This window comes from Leucopleurus acutus (assembly GCF_964270905.1).
Source record: "Leucopleurus acutus genome assembly, chromosome: 11".
Taxonomy (NCBI): Eukaryota; Metazoa; Chordata; class Mammalia; order Artiodactyla; family Delphinidae; genus Leucopleurus; species Leucopleurus acutus.
Window position 1 is genome coordinate 50,515,310 of NC_139152.1, and position 21,878 is coordinate 50,537,187.

General features: G+C 38.2%; 1 protein-coding gene across 2 annotated transcripts in view; it reads left to right on the forward strand.

The window, feature by feature from the left end:
• Positions 1-2,777: 2,777 nt before the first annotated feature.
• Positions 2,778-21,878, forward strand: part of MON2 (MON2 homolog, regulator of endosome-to-Golgi trafficking) — a 124,061-nt gene continuing 104,960 nt past the window's right edge. For both annotated transcript variants that reach the window (XM_082849674.1, XM_082849675.1), the window contains exons 1-2: positions 2,778-3,259; positions 17,753-17,816. In XM_082849674.1, coding sequence (XP_082705800.1) covers positions 3,149-3,259; positions 17,753-17,816 — 175 coding nt within the window. In that variant the 5' untranslated portion in view covers positions 2,778-3,148. The remainder of the gene's footprint in view (positions 3,260-17,752; positions 17,817-21,878) is intronic.

Genomic DNA, 21,878 nt, shown 5'->3' on the forward strand with positions numbered 1-21,878 from the left:
TATTTGATAATGCTGTAAAAGCATTACTTATGGTAATAAAAGGTTAGATTTATCAGGCATTTATTAGTGTGATTTTCAATGAAGACAGATTCTGTAGGCACATTACACTCATACCAACATTTACAGGTGTGCTACAATTTTAAAAGTACTTCCTGATATACCTGAAAACAATAATACATATTTGAAAAATTTGTTTTTGGTACTAAAAGAGAAATGATTCTGTTTTCAGAATGCTAACTCTTGAGTTTATCTGATTTCTTAACTTGTGAAACCAAAAATTGTTTTTACCTTTGCTAACTTGCTTGGTTTTGGAATAAAGTCATGCATTGTTCCTGGGGCAATACAGCCTCTCTGGGCATATGTAAGTGGAAAACTATTTGTTTTTGTTTTTTTTTAAAGAAATTTACAGAATACTAGATATAGGTAATTGTTACACATTAAGAAAATTTTGGCGTTTCAAATCATTTTGTGTCACTTTTAATTAATGAATTCCAACTGCATTCCCTCAACTATATATAATAGAGATGTAAAAGACTCTAGGAAGATTGATTTTGAGTAAATCATGCCAAAGTTACTAATAATGAAAACAAATAGGGCTTCTCTGGTGGCGCAGTGGTTAAGAATCCACCTGCAATGCAGGGGACACGGGTTCGAGCCCTCGTCCGGGAAGATCCCACATGCCACGGAGCAACTAAGCCCACTGCTGAGCCTGCAAGCCACAACTACTGAGCCCACGTGCCACAACTACTGAAGTCTGAGTGCCTAGAGCCTGTGCTCCACGACAAGAGAAGCCACTGCAATGAGAAGCCTGTGCACTGCAACCACGAGTAGCCCCCCCTCGCCGCAACTGGAGAAAGCCCATGCACAGCAACGAAGACCCATAGCAGCCAAAAATAAATAAATAAATTTATTTAAAAAAATAAATTTCAATAGAAAAATTGGCTACATAGGAAAAGGCACTAGATGGGATCTCAATCCTAGAGCAGCGGTCCTCAAACTTTTTGGCACCAGGGACTGGTTTCGTGGAAGACAGTTTTTCCACGGACGGGGTGGGGGAATGGTTCAGGTGGTAACGCGAGCGATGGGGAGCGATGGCAAGTGGCAGATGAAGCTTTGCTCGCTGGCCGCTCACCTCCTGCCGTGCAGCCAGGTTCCTAACAGCCTGTGGACCAGTATCGGTCCATGGCCTGGGGAGTTGGGGACACTTGTCATAGATTACTAGGCCAGTTATTAGAGGCTCATTTTTAAAAAGCTCCCTGGGACCTCAAGAATAACATCTGCCACATATTCCTGTATTCTGCCAAAGTTTTTTTTTTCTTTTTTCTTTGGAAATAAAGCTTTAGTAGAACACAGCTGTGCCCATTCCTTTGCATATTGTATGTGGCTGCCTTTGTGACAATTCTGCCAAAGTTTTTATTTTTTAGCTAAATTCACATCTTTTAATACAGCTGTCAAGTTTCCCAGAAGTTGTGTGATAGGCACAAATGATCCAAGCTACTGTTCTAGGACCTCCCTACTTTTACCTCATCTGCCACCTTTATTCACCCTTGCTTTGCTTTGTCTCAGAGGAAAAAAAAGAAAAAGAAATTTCTTAGTTTACAAATTACTTGTGGTGCAAGGCCTTCTTATTTTACAACCAACACTGCCGCCCACTGAAAATCTCATAGGTCCCTGTCTTCCGTCTTGTAAAGGTGTCATTAGCTCAGTTGTCTGAAGGTGTTCATTTCTTCATCTCCTACCTTTACCCTGGTTCAGGCTTTCCCTCTACCTTTCTTTGCTTCCTACTCATTAGCTGCAAAATGTTTTGGACAAAAGTATAGTGACCTGGATCTTCGTAGAAGCACAGATGACGTTTCTGTTTATCTTTGCCTCCCATGTGTTTGGCACTTCAGACCTAATGAAGGCTTTTATATGGGTTCCTTATTTGAGCATCAAAATGCTGTTTTTAGTAGGGTATCCATTCATTCAACAAATATTAATCGATCACCTACTTTGCGCCAAGCACTGTTCTAACACTGGAGATACAGCAGGGAACAAAACAGAAAAAAACAAAACAAAACAAAAAAACCCAACGCTTCTGAAACTTTCATTTTAGCGAGGAGACAGACACGCAGTAAAGGAGGTGAGACAGATCGCAGAGCGCCAGGTAGGCGAAAAGAGGAATTCTGGCTTTTACTTTGGGCAAAATGGAAAACCAGCGGAGGGTTTGGAATAGAGGGCAGTTTAATGTTCCATTTTACAGATTAGGAAAATAAGTGACGGCTCCGCAGTAAGTGCACCAGCATGCTTTGTACAACTTTGTGGAGGAATTGCAATTTAGGTCCTCAGGGGGAAAAAATTAACAGAAGGTAAGCGTTGATTTGGGGCCACTAGCCCCGAGATTCGAAGAGGCAGAAATGAAGAGGGACAAGACAAATGAAGATTAATCCGAAAGGAAGCAAACTGTTTACACCGAAATACAATTTAACACAACCATACGCAAAGAGGTACAACAACGAGTACCAGGGGCTCTATTCAGACACCTGTCACCTAAAAGGAAGCGAATCTCGAAGCAAACTGCGCCTCAAGCCGGCTCGGAGGCCGGGAGCGGGGACCCCAGGAAGCGCCCCGGGCCTGATCCGGGCCTGCCCGGAGCGTGACCACGCCCCTGGCCACGCCTTGCCTGAGGCTCGCCGCCCGGGTTGGCCACGGCGGAGGCGGTGGCCGCGGTGCCCGGAAGTGCAGCTGACGTGTCCCGGCCGCGCTCGGAATTGTGGGCGACTCGGCTAATGGCGTCGGGGAGTCTGGGAGGTCTGGGGAGACAGCGCTGAAGCTTCTCACCAGCTTGGCTGGTGACAACCGGTGTGGCCCAGCCTGCGTCAGCGGGAGGGACTTGCCCACCTCGTGGGCTCCTCTGCCAGAGCCGGCGGAGGCTAGCGGGGCGGGGCGACTGCGGGGGCCCCTCGGATAAGAGCCGGGGGAGTTGCGAGGAGGCTGTCGGGGGCGCTCGGGCTCGCTGCCCAGGCTGGGCCGAGCCCCTGCGGAGCCCTAGAGGCGGACAGCCCAAGGGCCGGAGGCTTCTGGAAGGAGCTGCCTGTCGCCCCACGGAGCTGACAGGTGCCGGAGTTCGTTTGCGCCGCTCAGAAATTGGCACGGAGCTTGGTGGATCATGTCTGGCACCAACAGCCCCGAGGCGGTTAAGAAGCTGCTGGAGAATATGCAGAGCGACTTGCGGGCCCTGTCCCTGGAATGCAAGAAGAAATTCCCACCTGTCAAGGAGGTAAGCTTCGGGCGACTTCGGGAGAAGGCACGGTGAGCATAGCCGGTCCTGTTAGACTCCGTCCTTCACTTGCATCCTCCAGCCCTGTCTGATTCCCCTTTGGCCCTCCACCTTTCCAGATGTACGAACCGGTGGGTTTTTCCACAAGCGTTTTCATAGTTTGCTTTGGCGAGTGTGAGGCGCTTTCATTTTCTCTACCGTCCTGTCCACCAGATTTAGGAACGAAGTTCGCGGCTTGAGCCGATTCAGCGAATTCAGCTAGGTGTATGGTACCCTCCCCTTTTCTGGCCGTTTTCAAACACTAAATTGGTCACGGCAGGATTCAGAAACTTATGTTTGTTGCTTCTAAAAACTAATAATCATAGTTGTTGTACAGTCTGTGCCCCTTTGCGTTTATAGTATATATCGCTCAATTGGAAGTAGCTTTCCTTCTTTGTCATGGGTCATGCAGCTTAACTCTTACCAATCTCATGAAGTATTCAATTATCTAGAGACACCTGACTTAGGACAAACAGTGAAGAGCCACAGGAATCATTTAAGCCTTGTTATGAGCAATACTGTACTGAGAAGTTTGGGCTTAGAGTCAAATAGAATACACCTGAATTTAAGTGCTAGCAAAACAGAAAGACATCTTACTTAACCTCTTTGAGCTTCAGTTTTCTTTCTGATGTAAAATAGGGTTAAATAGTGGGTTTATTACATTATGATGAGAAAGTCTTAAGAGGGAAAAAGCGTATTATTAAACAGGCTCAAGTTAATAATATATACAAATTAAATTCTCCAAATAGTTCCTGAATTGAAATTATTAACATTTAGTCTCTATTGGCTTTTTATCTTAAGATGCCATTTTATTTCTCTTAAACTTTTTAAAGATGCTACTCAATTTCTTTTCACGTTTCTGAAATAAGATATTTCAGTGACATTTTTGTAAAAGCAATTATTTTATATTTCTTCCTATTTAATGTAGTTTGGAGTACCTGCAATTTCATAATTAGAACTTACCCAATAAAGTTTGAATTTTAGACTTCTAAGGAACCTTAACTTTTCTGTAAGTGCTTTGGTCTCATCATTCTTCAACAAACTCCATCTAGTATTTTTTTTAATAAAGTAAGAAAATATTACCTACCCAATGATGGAAACCAGATGTGCCACTTTTGGAAAGATGACTATTATAAGTTTTATTTCAGTCAGTAGTTTGTTGTGATAATCGATTTTCATTATTTTCTCTATATGATCTGTTCAAAGTTATAAAAAGTATTTTACAGAATTTGGCCAAAAAACACACAAAAAAACAATTTGGCCATTTTAAATAATTTTAAAGAAATAGGCTGTTCTAATTGTAAGGAAATTAGAAAATTTCAAATCCTGTTTTTTAATTTTAACAATAATTTATAGAACCAGCTATTCCCAGTTCTTATAATCCATATAAAAATTGTGATTCCTCTGTATCATAGGCTTTTGTGGGCTGGTTTGCGGATTTAATTGCCATTTATTACATTATTTCTATTGGAAAATGCATTCAGAGCTCCAAACAGCTAATTTACAAAGTTCTAAAACTCAGTCCCTTTCTAATCTAGGAACTTTCAATAAAGCTCATTAGCTTTTTTTACTTGAACCTTAGCTAAAGAGGTATTTAGTAATTGCACCTAGTCTTCTAGGTTATGGCAAAAGTAACTTTTGGTGTGATTATCTCTGATACATAATTTTGTGTATAGTACAGGCTCCACAAGAATTTGTTGGATATAAGAACTTTGACTTCTTAACCAGTGGCACTTTTAATATGCTTAGGGCAGTCCTTTAGGAATTGAAAAAAAAACCTTGACTGTGTCACAAGTGTAAAACAAGAATGAAGTCATTAACCTAATAGTGATGTTTTTTTAGGAGAGAGGCTTGACTTTCAAGAAATATTTTGGTTGAATTAAATTTTCCCTGGTAATTTGATAGCAGTGCTGTATTTTGACTTTTGTTCTTAAAAGAACTGGTAAGTTTTTAGTAGTATTTATTTTTTAGGAGGGTGGGGTCAGGGGAGAGGTATGCTTGGTAGACCCTAAGGCAAAGCCTTTCTATGTATAAGAAGCTTTTCCATCTGTATACTGATTTGCTGGTTAACATTCTCCCAGTATCTTCACAAACATTATCTGCAAAATAGTCATTTTGAACTACTTAAAAGCCTACTCAAGAACTTAATACAATACAGTGCTAACTGTATATGTGCTTTGGAATGGTTGTCTCCTTCCCCATTACTTTTTTTTTTTTTTTTTTTTAGCTGCGTTGGATCTTCTTTGCTGTGTGAAGGCTTTCTCTAGTTGCGGCAAGCAGTGGCTTCTCTTGTTGCGGAGCACAGGCTCTAGGCGCGCGAGCTTCAGTAGTTGTGACTCATGGGCCCTAGAGTGCAGGCTCGGTAGTTGTGGTGCACGGGCTTAGTTGCTCGGCGACGTGTGGGATCTTCCCGGACCAGGGCTTGAACCCATGTCCCCTGCATTGGCAGGCGGATTCTTAACCACTGTGCCACCAGGGAAGTCCCTCTCCATTACTTTATAAACAAGGTAGAATGAAGTGAGACATTCTATGTTTAGTCTTTAAGTTTTAATAATTTCTACCTTTTTTGGCCATAGTGCTTGGCTTTAATATTTTTCTTAATTAATAATAAGCTGGATTTTTAAAGATTTCAAATCTGTTACAAAAACAGAAGAAAAGAGTGTTGATAAAGGATAATGTCTTACTGACATTTATTACTTATCTTTGGATTTTCTACAGTTTTCTCCAACTTAATTGTTTTCATTTACAAAACAATTTGCATATTAAGTTGTTTTTATAGTGGCTATAATATCATTTTGTCATTTTATAATATAGTAATTAAATAATAACAGCAATAGTCCTTCCTCTTTTTTCTCCTTATTTTCCTTAAATATGAATTTTCATGCTTCAGCAGTATAACTTTCTTTCTCTTTCTTTCTTTCTTTATCTCTCTCTCTTTCTTTCTTTAATAAATTTATTTATTTTATTATTTATTTTTGGCTGCGTTGGGTCTTTGTTGCTGCGTGCAGGCTTTCTCCAGTTGCTGCGAGTGGAGGCTACTCCTCACTGTGGTGCACGGGCTTCATTGTGGTGGCTTCTCTTGTTGCGGAACACGGGGTCTAGGCGTGTGGGCTTCAGTAGTTGTGGCACGCAGGCTCAGTAGTTGTGGCTTGTGGGCTGTAGCGTGCAGGCTCAGTAGTTGTGGCACATGGGCTTAGTTGCTCCATGGCATGTGGGATCTTTCTGGACCAGGGCTCGAACCCATGTTACCTTCATTGGCAGGTGGATTCTCAACCACTGCGCCACCAGGGAAGCCTTTTTTTTTTAGTGTAGGCATACTAGCTAATTTGTTCTGGAATATTTGTATGAAAAGTTTTTTTCATTGTCTTAAAAATTACTTTAAAACTTTGTAAAATCACTTTGGTGTAATTGATATTCAGTGGCCTGCAGAGGCAGGAAACTCTGAGGTTTTATGTATTTAACGAATAAAACCTTTTTGGTCATTTCTGTTTGCAGGCACTACTCTGTGGAAACAGATGAGGGGGATCTAATTGAGCCTAGAAGTGTGGTCAGAGCGAGTTTGTAATTCCTGAGCTGAGTCTTTATAGGATGAGTAGAAGCCAGCCAAGAGAAGAAGGGGGTCATTCTAGGCAGAGGAAATAGCACATGTTTGTATTCCACGTAAAAGAAATTTCATGCTGAAGGTGATTGGAAGCCATTAAGGCTTTTTAAGAGAGGGAGTAATATCAAATTTATATTCAGTAACATTACAGTAACAGTACTGAAGGGAAGAATTAGAGGGGATTGAGATTGAGGCATAGAGAGCAAATTTTATAGAGATGATTGTCTGCACTGAGGTAGCAGTAGGGGTAGACAGAAAGTGGCTTGCATTGTGGTAGACATGGGTTAAAGAGAGAGGATGGATTAGAGAGATTTAGCAGGTAAAATTACCAGGGCACAGTGACCTTTTTATAATGTAGAAAGCGAAATCTGTGATACCTCCCAGGTTTCTGGCTTGGGAAACTGGGTAAATCACTAAGAGGAAAAAATGTTTTTGGAGAAAATGAGTAGTCATGAATATTAAGTTTAAGGTTTATGTGTGACATCCAAGTGGAAATGATCAGTAGGTGTTTGAAAATGATGGTTTGGTACTTAAGAGGGAAGTCTAGAATTTTAGATTTAGGCGTGTCAGTTATACATGTTAGTAGAAACCACAGGAGTAGATGAAATGGCCCAGGAAGAGTGTATAGAACGAGAATATCAGGAGGAACTTTGGGAAATAACAGCATTAAAGGGAAAGAGGCAGCTGGGGTGACTAAGGTTAGGGATATGGGAGAGAAAGGGAATACTTGGCTAGAGCAAGGTCCCTGAGAAAGCTGGAGTTTCAGGGGCTTAAGTGTATGAACTGGCTTTCAATCTGAGAAGGGACACATTATCTTCTGACAGAAGAAGGGTAAAAGAAAAAAAATGGATTTGAATGTAATAAATTTGAACGAGGGGCATAATGGAGGGATAGGAATTTGTGGACAGTTTGACCTATGGCCTCTGTTTTCTTGGTAAGATAGGAAACAAGCTTGTTGCTAGTAGTTTGTGGTGAAAATAGTGATAGGAAGTTTGAGGGGAGCAGTGGATCACTTTGTAGAAGTGAAGGAGAAATTGACTTGGAACACTTAAGAGTCTTTGCAGGAAAAGTGGTTGAAATGATGATGGATCATGAGATCTAGGTTGGATTCCCAAAGAAGGCAATCCAAGACAACTTTGATTGATTGCAAGATGGAAAGGTTAAGGGACTAGCAGCAATTTAATTGAATTGGAACACTTTAATCCAAGAACAGTGGTATTGGGGAGTGAGAGAGCTAGAAGGATAAGGACAAAAGGGACAGAAGTGGAGATATTGGATTTCAGATTGCCAAGTGGTGCTGCACTAGAGGATGATGAAGTCCAGGGAGTGGGTGATAGAAGAGGAAAGGGAATGAAGATCATTTGACTTGAGGTGGTCAGAATTAGGATTGAGGATGGCTTTTTTTCTCTCTCTTTTTAAATGAAGTGGAATCAGTAAGGGTGTATATAATGAAGCACAAGTAGTCTTCCCAGTCTATGTACTTTGTTTCTTCTTATACATTTAAGTTTTGGTTGGCAGGGATTTTTGCCTATAAAAGCAAAGGTTCCTGTGGTAGAGTTCCTCAGTGTCTGTTGTTTTTATGCATTAGCTGGCTGAGCGGGGACCCTTGGTGAGAGAGATGCCCTCTACTTACCATGACAGGATTTTCCCTTCAACCAGCTGTTTGGGGACTGAGGCCCAAGTCAGCTGGCTCTTCTGCTAGGGTGAAGATCTCATTTTCAGGACCTTATGACAGTGAAGAATGAGGGCTGGATCATGTATACATGCTTAATTAGGAGCTGTTTTTGTTTAGTATCCTATAACGTACTATAGTTTTCTTCCTGTTGACGTTGGTCAGAGAAATTTGCTCATGATACAGCCAGTTGTGTTCTTTCCCTCAGCATAAATAATAAATCCATGTTTTATACACTGAAATAAGTATTCACAATTTATTCAAAAAACTTGTCAGCACTAGTCAGAGCAGTATGACAAGTGTGGTAAGGAGTTATAAATTATTTTGGTCAAGACTTACTTTCCTGTATAATGCAATTTTACATAGTTATGTAGACATGCTAGTGATCTTAGATTTTGACTCTACTCTTTTTTTTATGCTGCTGTTAACTTTATTCCAGAAAAGGTACATTAGATTCCTAGGGTCTATTAAATTCATCTTCTTCTGATAAATATTTTAGATGTTAACTTCAAGAGTAATACAAGCAGTAACATTTTCACTAGGACATCTAGGAAAATTTTACAAGCTTATTGCAGTATTCTAAGAGCATTTTACAATGAGAGCTTTTTAAAAAGCTTTTGATTAGTCTCTAGCGTGTTTTATATATTTATGAAAGTTAGTACCATAGCCACTGAAATTTATTGTTAAAGTGTAAAGCATACATAGCTTATTTTTTTACTAAGATTTTGACCATTGTATTTTTACTTTCATGAAAATGAATAGAGAGCAAAGGACAATGAAAACATAGTTTAGTCAAAAAAGAATGTATTATCTTCTTAGCATTGTGCTTTGGTGACATAGAAGAAATAAAAGACATTGTTTCAGGCTAATAAACCAAAAAGGAAGACAGTCTCTAGAAATGAAAATATTTTCCTCCTTTTTTCTTTTATAGAAGTGTAGCTTATTTTTAACCATGTAGAAAATAGAGGGTTTTGCTATTACTCTTATCATTTAATAGAAGTTAGTTTCTTAAGTGTAAATCATGGCAGGAAATACAAAAATCAATGAGAACCTGCCTTTATCTTCTTGAAGTTAACTCAAGAGTTGCGTAAAATACTCTCTTTCCACTAGGTTAGGAATGTTGCATCCATTGACTCTATTGCAACATGGCTATTTGTTGCTATTCGTCATTCTCATTTTGACTTTTGTAACATTCTACTTTCCTATTTCTCCTTCCTCTTTCAGTATTCCTTCTCGTTTTCTTTACATATAGGTGTATCCCAAGTTCTGTCTTGAGACCTCTTTATCTGTGCTCATCTCCTTTGCACTCTCATCTACTCCCATTGCTTCTGGTCTTACTACAGTGCTGATGACTTCTAAGTCTACTTCATTAACTCTGCTCTCTTTACTGAGCTTAGACCTGTATTTCCAGCTGTCTGTTAAACACATCTACCAGAGTATCTTTCACATACTTCAGATAGAACTTCTGGTAATTGAACTTACTTTTATAAAACTTGTCCTGTCCCCACATTTCACTTGTTCTGTTAATGGTATTTATCACTGTTGCTTACCTTAGTTATATGTGGCTGTCTTCTCTCCCTCAACTCTCTTTACATTGTATTCATTGTCAGATGTTCCTTCCAGCTCTGTAATTTCTAACATATCTCACCTCTTTTCTATTTTCTTAGCTATTATTCTAGCTCCAGGTTTCAGTCTTATGACTGAGCTTTGATGTGCATTAATGGCACAAAAGACCACTCTGTATGTTACCACCGGAATAATGTACCTGAACAGGTCAGAAACTCTCAGTGGCTACTCTGTACTTAGGAACTCCTCAGCATAGCATTTCAGACCTTATTGATCTTCCCAACCTTTCATCACCCTCAGTTTTTCCTCAAATGTGTTTATAATTCAGCCAAACTCTATTGCCTGCTATTCATTCTCCAAATATGCCCATATTCTCTTCATATGCCAGATATGCCCATTTCCAAATACTACTTCCCTCTTCCATGCTGTGGCTTTTGAGGTTCCTTTTGCTGTCCTGGAATCACCTCCTTCCATTTTTTTATAGCTAAAATTCTACCTTTAATTTAACCCATGTTGCTTATTTATTTGTTGCCTGAATGAACCAACTTTACAGATAATGTTCTCATTTCTTCCCTAATTCACTCATTCATATATTCATTCATTTGCTCCTGAGATAATTTTTGAACACCGGCTGTGTGCCATGTACTAGCTGGTGCTGGGGCAAGAATAGTTGCAGCTCCTGCCCAGACTTTGCAAGCTAATATGTTTTCCTCTGCTTTCTTAACTTTCATTTAAGCTTACTTTATAAGTTATTTCCTTATAACTCTTTTTTTTAACATCTTTAAAAATATGGAACGCTTCACGAATTTGCGTGTCACCCTTGTGCAGGGGCCATGCTAATCTTCTCTGTATCGTTCCAATTTTAGTGTATGTGCTGCCGAAGCGAGCACCCTTATAACTCTTATGTTTTACCTTCTGCTATGGTATTTCTTTTCTAAATTTCTCCTTAAGGGTCAGTTTTGCATCTTTCTTTGTCCTTCTGTCCATCATAGTTCAAAGCATTTGTATTTCTGAGAGGTGCTAATTAGATACTTGTAGGAGATTAAATTTTTAAAGAAGGGAAAAAAAGGGATACCATATATGTAGGGGTACCACATATATATCTTTAGCTATCCACATGTAATCTGCACTTCAGTCTTTCATTTGATATGTATCTTAAAGGAAATTTGTTTCCTAGAAGCCAGAGGTTTTTTTTTTGTTTTTTTTGCGGTACGCGGGCTTCTGACTGTTGTGGCCTCGCCCGTTGCGGAGCACAGGCTCCAGACGCACAGGCTCAGTGGCCATGGCTCACGGGCCCAACCGCTCTGCAGCATGTGAGATCCTCCCCGACCAGGGCGTGAACCCGCGTCCCCTGCATCGTAAGGTGGACTCTCAACCACTGCGCCACCAGGGAAGCCCCCAAGCCAGAGGTTTCTCTTTGTTTGTTTTGTTTCTGTTTTTTAGTCCAGAGGTTTTGAATAGGATGCCATATAGGTATATATTTTTCAGAGCTTTGGGATTTTAGGCTAATTACATGTAACAGAAGAAAAATTTATTGGTTTCAATGTAGTAATTGTTTAATGAGGATATTGTCCTCTAGGGAGTGTTCTAGATCTATTAGGTATTCCCAAGTGAGGACTTGACTTTAGGTCTTTTGATTTTACCTGACATCTGAAATCATAAGTCTACAGGCAGCTTCATACCTCCCTAGTATCTTTTGAGTACATTATTCTCCTTAACTTGCCATTAACTTGAATTTCACATTTCTTCTTTAGCTCTTGTTTCATGCTACATCCTGTGAATAATTAATTTGGAGCTTTGGTAAATTTGTTTTAATTTTGAGGCTCTACTCTCATAGATGTTATAAAAAGTAAATATGTTTTTGTTTTGTTTTTTAAAATACAACATAGAAGCTTTGGTGAAGAGAAGCGTATTATTATTATTGTAAATTTGTATGTGGTTCTAGTAGTGGACATTTGCTAACTCCCTTCCTAGCATTCATTCCCTCTTACTTCTTTCAGTGGTAGGCTGCACTCGTCCTTCATTTTCAACCCTTTGAATTTAGATGAATTAATCTCATTCCTTGCTCCAGGATATCTTGATTAGTTTAATCTAATTTAACCCTCCCTATCCGCACCTCTATTTCTGCCCAAGTCACATAATGCCAGTGAGTGATCCTGGAAAGGGAAAGCTTCCTCTCTCTTCCTCAAGAGCTACTGGAAGAGACCTTTTCTCTCTTTCTGGATAGTGTCATATGAAGTTGTGAGGTGTAGAATGGCTGGAACTAATTTTATTGCCAAGATTGGGAGCAACCTGAGGATGAACCTACCCAGGGAACAGGACAGAACCAAGAGAATGGTAGAGAAATGAAACTGCAGTCCTGATGACATTTTGTCAATCTCTGGATCAAATTTCCACCGTATTTTTATTTTTCAGTGAGTGGGGAGTAAAGTCCCTCCCTCTGTTTAGAACTTTTCATTTGTTTATTTAGAAATGTTCATTACATAGCCCCTGTATGCTAGGCACTGTGATAGGCATTAGTAATATGGGGAGATGAATGAAATATATTTCTTATCCTCATGGGGCTTACAGCTAGAGTAGAGAAACAGACATGTCATAGGAGGAATGGGATCAACCATAGGTACAAACCATAGACAGCCCACAAAGATGGAAGGGCTTTTTGATACTTGCCATAGAAAGAAGGTGGTGGAAAAAATTATTTCTGTCACTGCTCATGGTACTACAGGAGTGCCAAAATCAGAAAAACCTGCACTATCTTCATGTTGTTAGCAGTGTTTTAATTTCAGCAAAGCTTTATTTGTCACATTACCTTAGTGTTCACTTTATTGTGAATGTGTTGGCTTTATAATTTAAGAGCTATAAAAATAAGGAGTTGATTCCGAATTTTATTTATAAATACTTAAATTTGTCACTGACTGGATAGGTCCATGAGATTTTTTTTTTTTTAACTTTTAAAAGATGTCCTTACACTACTCAGTTTTGAGAAACACTAGTAGAGGTGGGTTCTGGGGGACCGCTGAAGACTTGAGACAGTGAATGGGTGGAGGACAAGATTTGAAGTAGAGAAATCTCTTAGTTTAGGTTGATAATGAGAAGTTTGAACTAAGGTGTAGAAGTGGCATTTGAGAAGAAAAAAGAGTATAAGAGATGTTCGCTACATAGCCTTTGTGGCTGATTATATTTGTGGGATGAGGGAGAAGCCCCAGGTGTCTGGTCAGTGACTGGATGGGTGCTGCTGCTGTTCGGAAAAATAAAGATTATAGGAAGAAGAAATAGGTTTTTCTGGGGCTGAGGTGGAAGTTGGGGGTGTGTGTGAGAGATAATAGCATCCGTTTTGAATATTTGGAATTTAAGGTGCCTTTAAAATATATCGGTTAATAAATCCTGTAGTTTAGGAGACAGTTAAGGGACAGGAATATAATTTAGGATTCTTCAGCCTTTAGAAAGTAATTGAAACCATAGGATTGAGATCGCCCAGGAATAGTTTATTGAGAAGTGAGGCCAAGCATATTCTGTGTGCTCTTGAAAGAGGAGGCAGCATTCTCTCTCGTCTCTGCTTTTCTATACTGCTAGCTTCCATATTCAGAGTTCCTGGTGGGTGTGTCTATTTGGGTAAGCAAAGAATTTTGAGAAAGAGAAAAAAAATATTTCTTGAGAGACATTAATTTTAAGGTTAACAAATATTAAATGCTGCAGTATATTTAATACTTTTGGTTTTGTTTCCCAACTCATAGATTGCCCTCAGGAATAGAGATTTTAGGTTCCCACCGTAACTTATATCATCCCTATTCAAGTCTACAGAACTGACACTTTTTTTTTTCCATAAGGGCCAATTCAGGAAAAAAATAACTATATTTACAATTGAGGGGCTTCTCTGGTGGCACAGTGGTTAAAAATCCGCCTGCCAATGCAGGGGACACGGGTTCAAGCCCTGGTCTGGGAAGATCCCACATACCGCGGAGCAACTAAGCCCATGCACCACAACTACTGAGCTTGTGCTCTAGAGCCCACGAGCCACAACTACTGAGCCCACATGCCACAACTACTGAAACCTGCATGCCTAGAGTCTATGCTCTGCAACAAGAGAAGCCACCGCAATGAGAAGCGTGTGCACCGCAACAAAGAGTAACTAACCCCTGCTCGCCACAACCAGAGAAAAGCCTGTGCACAGGAACGAAGACCCAACACAGCCAAAAATAAAACAAATAAAATTTATATTAAAAAATTGAGTAGTTCCCCTATGGATATATAAGTATCTAATCAGAGTAGGGGTTGCTTTTAAAGCAAGAAGTTAAAGACTCTTCTTCACACAGACAGTCTCTGATAAATAGAAGGAAATCTGGACTAAATACTTGCATTTATACAGGACACTTAAAGATGTAGGCTAGGCTGAGGTATGAAGTAGCACTGCAGTGACTAGGGGAACTGTGATATACAACTGTTGTCAATAAACATTGATAGTGGAACTTTCCAGTAACACAGGGTACCTATGAGAATAAGATCGTTCAGTTTCAAAGTTTGACAATAGAAAGTTGGATGTAAAAAATTAGGAGCTGTGAGATAGTTCTAATTATATCTGAGGTAACAAATAGTCCTTTTGGTGATTTCTTGAGTCTTTGAATGAAAATACTGGTTATATATCTTTTAAAACACTTGTTACTTTGGAACTACTTAAGGAAAAAGCACTCATTATTTTCCTTATTGTGTGTACATATAAAAATATTTGTTAAATATATACTTTTCATAACTTGTTTATGATTCATACATGGGTCAATTCTTATTTATCTGAGGAAATCAAAATAGTGTCTGGCAAATTTGAAATCCTTTACCTGCATCTAGTATCCACTATGCTACACTGCTGATTTTGGAAACTGACTAGAATTCAGGAAGTTAGGACAGATTACATTGGGATTTATGATGGTTTAGTTTGATCAGTCTCTGTTGATCCTGAAATAAAATGAAATACTGAATTGAGCATATGCAGGGTACATAGGGCCTTAGTAAGGAGGGGGAGAGTTTGAACATTTGAAAATGATGATGGAAGAAAGCTCAGTGACCACAGATTAATTTCAGTTGGCTCAGTAAGAAAATTACCTAAGAGAGTTTGAGATGGTGTATGAGTATAACAAAGTATACATAATAATTTCGGTGTTACTGAACTTTTATAGTAGTAAATTTGTTGTGGTTTGTACATCTTCCTAGCGTTTCCAGAATCTGACCACTCCTTTACCATCTCAGTCACTGTCACCTCAGGCCTATCCAGCATCATCTTTTGCTTATGTTATTACAGTAGCCTCTTAAATTTTGCTGCATATTGGAATCACCTGAAGATTTTTAAAAATACCAGTGCTTGACTCCCACTGGCAGTCATTCTGATTTAATTGAAATGGGTTGCGACCTGGGCATCAAGCTTTTTTTTTTTTTTTAAAGCTCCTGGTGTTTCTAATATGCACTGCCCCCAGATAATCAGAAACTCAATAATTTTTCCCTGGAGTAATTTATTTTGACTATATTTTCCTGCTAGTAGCTATGTTCATTTAATATGGGACATTTCCATCTCTTAAAGTTGTAGAAGTGAGTTGTAGTATATCCGTTAGGCTTCTTAGCTGTGAGCAATGAAAGCTGACCCGGGCTGATTTAAGCAGAAATTAAGTTTACTGATAAAACATTGAGGGTCTCACAGAATTGGTAGAAGGCTGGATGGAGTGAGCCTTAGAAATTACAGGAACGAAGGGAGGCTGAACAGCTAAGAACCACAGCAAAACTCATTGCCAGTGAGACCATTACTGTTGGCTCTGCTGAACAGTGACTGGGTGCCTTAGATTGCACTGCTGGTTGTGCTGGCCACCCCATGCCACCACTGGTTCTACTGCCGTCACTGCCCTTGGAAACTAGATGCTGGCTCCACTGTGGCTGTTGTCAGACAGAATTCCATCTTGTCTCTGCTTTTCTGTGCCACTAGCCTCCGTATTCATAATTCCTGGCGGGTGTGCCTGTTTGGATAATTGGAGGCTGCCAGGGTATGTGGGAAAACAAGTATCTGGCATTTTAAATTTTGAGTAGTGGAAGATAGGCTCTGTCTTGCATCAAAACTCATAAAGTTGAGTTCTCCGATCACAGACAAGGGCTTCAGGTTCTTGGAAGCCAGCAAAATGACAAAGGTCTACTATACATCGTATAGCCTACAGTGTGTTATTTGTTTTATGCATTAATCCACTGGTCCTCAACCTAATAACCCAAAGGACACTGGGTTCTTCCATAATTATTTTTAAACCTTTAGAGCCTGCTACCACTTGTCCCTTAGTAAACAGTAGGAGATAAAAATCAATGAACAAGTAGCAAGCAAATTAATAGGAAAACTTGAACATATATGAGTATTTATTATTTTTGGAGGTATGGAGATCAGTATAAGTATAAAATAGGCATATTTCTTGATAGTAAAAATGTCCTGAGTTTCTGTAATGGATGTTATATATCAATATTTTATGTCAACAGTGTCCAGTAGAAGTATAATGTGGGCTGAATATGCAATCCATATATGTAATTTTAAATTGCATTAAAAAAGTAAAAAGAAACATTTAATTTTAATAATATATCATATTTAACCCAGTATATTCAAACCAGTACATATATAATCCAGTATATATTATCATTTCAACATTTAATCAATGTAAATATTTAAGGGATAGTTTACATTCTTTTTTTCATACTAAGTCTTCAAAATCTCATGTATTTTTTATACTTAGAACACAACTCAATTCAGGCTAGCCACATATAAAGTGCTTAGTAGCTACATGTAGCCAAATGACTCACATATTGAACACCACAGTTCTGTGGCATAGTGTAAAATGCCATATGACTTTCAAGTACTGCCAGCTCAACATACTTATGTTGAAGTGATTGAGACACCTTATGAAAACTGAATGGGTGTTTAAAAAAACGCAATCTAAAAGTAGTGACAGAGTTCTTAGTTATTCATTCTCCTAACTCAAGGCAGTTTTACTTGATTTTGCAGTGTTTTGCAAATTTTTTTTATGGTTGAGAGAGAAGTGTGAAATGGGAAAGAGAAACCTAATTTTTTTCATTAGGCTTTGTTCTTGTTTATTATTTTTTATTTTCTGAAGATTTAAATGTGAGAGACTAGGGATTCCAGGTGCATTTTTTTTTTTTTTGCGGTACGCAGGCCTCTCACTGTTGTGGCCTCTCCCGTTGCGGAGCACAGGCTCCGGACGCGCAGGCTCAGCGGCCATGGCTCATGGGCCCAGCCGCTCCACGGCATGTGGGATCTTCCCGGACCGGGGCACGAACCCGTGTCCCCTGCATCGGCAGGCAGACTCCCAACCACTGCACCACCAGGGAAGCCCTCCAGGTGCATTTTAAGGCATAGAAAGACAACATGCTGTAGTGCAGAGTTTACATGTGAATAATCAAATTAATCACATTTTATTCCATTTAATGTGTGTTTCACCACTAGGCTTTAGTATCTGAAGTTTGGAAAATAAAAAAATAATAGTGACTGACTCTGTGCTTGATATTTTATCATATATGATTTCTTTTCCCTAGATAATTCATGTTAATAGTAAGTTTTATGTTCTAATTATTTTTATTCTTGCAGGCTGCTGAATCAGGAATAATAAAAGTTAAAACAATAGCTGCACGAAACACCGAAATTTTGGCAGGTAATTTTTTTGCATTAAAAATTCAACAATTAATGAAAATTTGACTAATAGTAAAAGTAGAATCTTAAAACCCATAAGTTTTTTTTATAGCATCTCTTTCTTATGCCCCAGCATGCTATCCATGATAATAAAGAACATGTGAAAGTCCCTAATTTATGAACTAATTGGGTTTCCCAGAGATGAATGCTGTACGATTCTCTGAAATCAGAAAACTTAAAACTACTAACTCCTTGAAGGAAAGGATCTTTCTTACTCATCTTTGTATTGTCCTCCACCTCTTATCAATCACCTAAGATACGTCTTACCCATAAGAGACATTCGATTAATATTTGTTGAATTGAATGGAAGATTGGTTCTCAGACCACCTTCTAAGACCTATTTTATCTTTAATACAATATAAGGTCATAATATAGCATTAAAAATTTAGTAGTACTATATGAGTTTTGAGTCCTGAGACTAAGACAACATGGTCATGAAGAAAAAATGGGAAAAAACAGAGAAAAGTGTTTTCTTAACATTCTTTTGATTGACCCTGCTTTTCAGGGAGGAATTTTCAAGAGTTTCTCTCTGGCACCCTTTTGATACTCAGTCTGCTTCCTTCTTTTCCTTGGTGCCTTTCTCTTCTTGCCTCAATAATGAACATGTAAAAGAAGGAAACTGGCATTTTTTGAGAATCTGTTACATGTGAGGCATTTGGGCCACTCTTTCTTATATGACAACCTTGTGGGGAAATACTCTTATTTAATAATAGAGCAAATTGAGATGCAAAGAGATTTAAGTTACTGGCCTAAGGTCGCATGGTAAGTGGTGGAATCAGATTCAAATCCCAGGCTGTTCAGAGCCCATGTTCTTCCTGCTGCAGTGTGCTGTCACGGTATCGTGAGGTTTTGACACTATGTACTTCCTCCCAAGTGTTTATATTTAACCATTGCTTACTTCGCTGATCCTTCAATCTGCATTTCCAATTCCAGTAGTGCTATTGGTCTCAGCTAGTTATAGGAGAAAAGCAGTCCTATTAAGTTAATTTACACAAAGTCCAAATAGTAAAGAATCTCTTTAACTCTCTTAAGTCTCTTTACATTTTTAAAAGAATACCAGTAAATCCCTAAATGGTGGAATTTCAAACAGTATTACAAAATATAATGAAGACTTAGGGGACAGTTTAGGGGTGACAGGTGAGAGTGGATTTCACTTGTCAGCTTAGGGTTAGCCCTGTTAAGTTGCATCTGTTTTTCACAGCTTCTCTGATTTTGAATATTCTGACAAAACACCAAAGAGTTTTATAACATTATTCACAGCATTGGATAATGCTCTGTGTGCATGTTGAGAAAAGGGGTATAGTGAAGTGGTGGGTAAAGGCACAGGTATCTATGGTTGGATTGGGAGGATGGGCAAGTGGGTTTGGGAGATGCATGTTGGGTTGATTAGCTACCTGAGGAAATTAATGTTTCAAGATAAATTATGGGCCTGGGTATTTTTAAGTTGGAGACATCATAGTCCAATCATATTAGAATATCATTACAAATATTTACATTTGCTACTGTCATTGCTGATATCATGGTAAGTCCTTAATCTCCAATAATAGAAAATTTCATTAAGTCTGTAGTTGATAGAATTTTTAAAAAGACTGATTTCTTCAGAGAATCACTGTCTGTTACAGAGTTCTGTACCAAGTAAAGTGTCTAATTCATATTAAGGACAAGTAAGAAAAATTTTGTATCAGTATGAGTTTAATATATAAGCTGGCTATTAATTTCATTTTAATTCAGTTAGCTTTATTTAACTCAAGTTAGAACAAATCTTTATGCACATACAATTAATAGTTCATGCTATAATATCCATAGCATCCAACCATGTACTTGAGGAGCTATATTAACATTTAAACTTTTTTCTAGTATTTTAACCAAGTATTTATAGCAATTGATAAGTAAAAATTTGTAGATTTTAGACCACTGTCATCTTGAAAAATCAAAGGCTCCTAAGAAAAAGGAAAGAGTTTAAATTTGTCAATATGTCATTTCTAAAGTACTTAATTCAAGGTATAGTTAACACCGAGAAAAATTCTTAGTTAACTTTTTTATTTCCTGAGAAATGTTTACTTCTCTGTAGTTCTAAAGACTATAGGTTACTACTTCTGTGCTGTAATGGATGTTAAAGATATCAAACAATTGAGGAGTCTCAAATGAAATGAGATACTGAATTCTCAGATATCTCTGCATATTCAGAAAATATAAAAGGTTGCTATAAAAATCAGAACCCTTAATTAGGATTGACTAATCTGATTAAACAGTACTTAGCATAGATTTTAACCAACTTTAGTTTTCTTAGATTTATTTTCCAAGGAAAGTTTATTTACATTACAGAATAAGTCTTTGCTTTACATCTCCCCTTCTTTTAAGCATCCTCCTTTAATGTTTATTTTTCTTTGTTTTCACTGCTGTCATGAATGCTGACATAAGTGGGAATGCTATGCCAGGTAATGTCAGCATCGATGCAAATATACAGATCATTATCTCAACATTGCCTTTTTCTTTAAAGATAAAACTGCAAATGAGAGATAGCAAGCAACATAAAGTTTTTCATTTAGAAGTCCAGGTGCCTTAATCTTACATTTGACTGCCATATATTACAAATTGTTTTTATTATCCCAGCTTACAATAAATATACTTGAAATTGACTGAGAAGGCTTGTGTTACACAGAAATTACATAACAGAGAATCTGCTATTTTAATAAATATTTGAAACAAGGAGCTCAATGAAGTTGTGATATTTTAAAATTGTATATTTAACCCCTAACTGAAAACCATAACAGTTACATCCACCTATGACTGCTTTCATCTATTGTCAGTATGCATAGAGAATTTTTACATAGATAATCATTATGTATGATTTGTGTTCTTCTTTCCTCACAGTTTCCCTCATCCTTTTCATATCTACATAGTCTTATTACTAACAGGTCTCTAATTTAAGTAGCAGTGAGTAAATATACTTTGGAATTTTTTTTCTGACATTAAAAGGTAATTTGTTGATTTTTTTCAGTATATTTTATCAGTACATATACTTGTGATATTTTGCAGACATCTATAGAATATATCATATAACATATTCTTAATAAAGAAATAATTATGTAAGAATCACTAGAGGAGATACGAAGATGGGTAATATAATTCACCTGCAATCTATATGTTAATACAAGAAATATATTTGAAAAGTATGTTTGTGCCATTCATTCTGTTTAGCTTACCTGCTCCTCCATTTACTTTTTGGAGTTCTTTGCCAGAAATTTTCCCTTCCAGATGACATACTTCCTGAGGTCAGGATCAATATCTTATTCTCCCTTATATTGCTAGTAGTTAGCACATTACATGGGAAATAAATAGTAAGCCCTCCTTAAATGTAGACTAATAAATGAGTCACTCCAAAATGCAAGTAAGTCTCTGAGTTCTGCCTCTAGTATATTTTTCTACCTTTCTTTAATTTTTCATGTTATGATTATTTGAGTACATGAATTTTGTCATATTTAGTTCATGTCAGCCAGTTAATAGAGTAATGAAGGAGACAGACCCTAAACAGAAAATTCTGAGGCTGTATGGTAAATGCCAAGATGGAAGTATAGATAGGCTTGTTACGAGAACATTGGGAAGGCTCCTAACCCAACCTGGGAGTCTGAAGCTGAGTCTTGATGCTTGAAAAGGAGTTAGCCAGGCAAACAAGGTGTAGAAGCTGTAAGTAAGGGAAGTTACTTAAATACATGCGGTATAAAACAGTTCGATCTATTTGGATACTCTATCCGACTGTTGCCATTGTGTAACTTCCTGAGCAGCTTGATGGAAAGAGTTTGAATCAGGAAGGTGACACATTCATATTAATATTTTCATACTCTGTACATTACTCTGACAGCAGTGTGAAAGGTATATTTCAGCGTATCATCAGTAAGACAGAGGTCTGTTGGTAGACTATTCCTATAATCTGGGATAGAAGATACAGGGGGCTGTACTTAATGCCTTGCTCACAAACTGACCTAATGGGTCAGAGAGATTTCTCTGCCATATAATGTGTTCT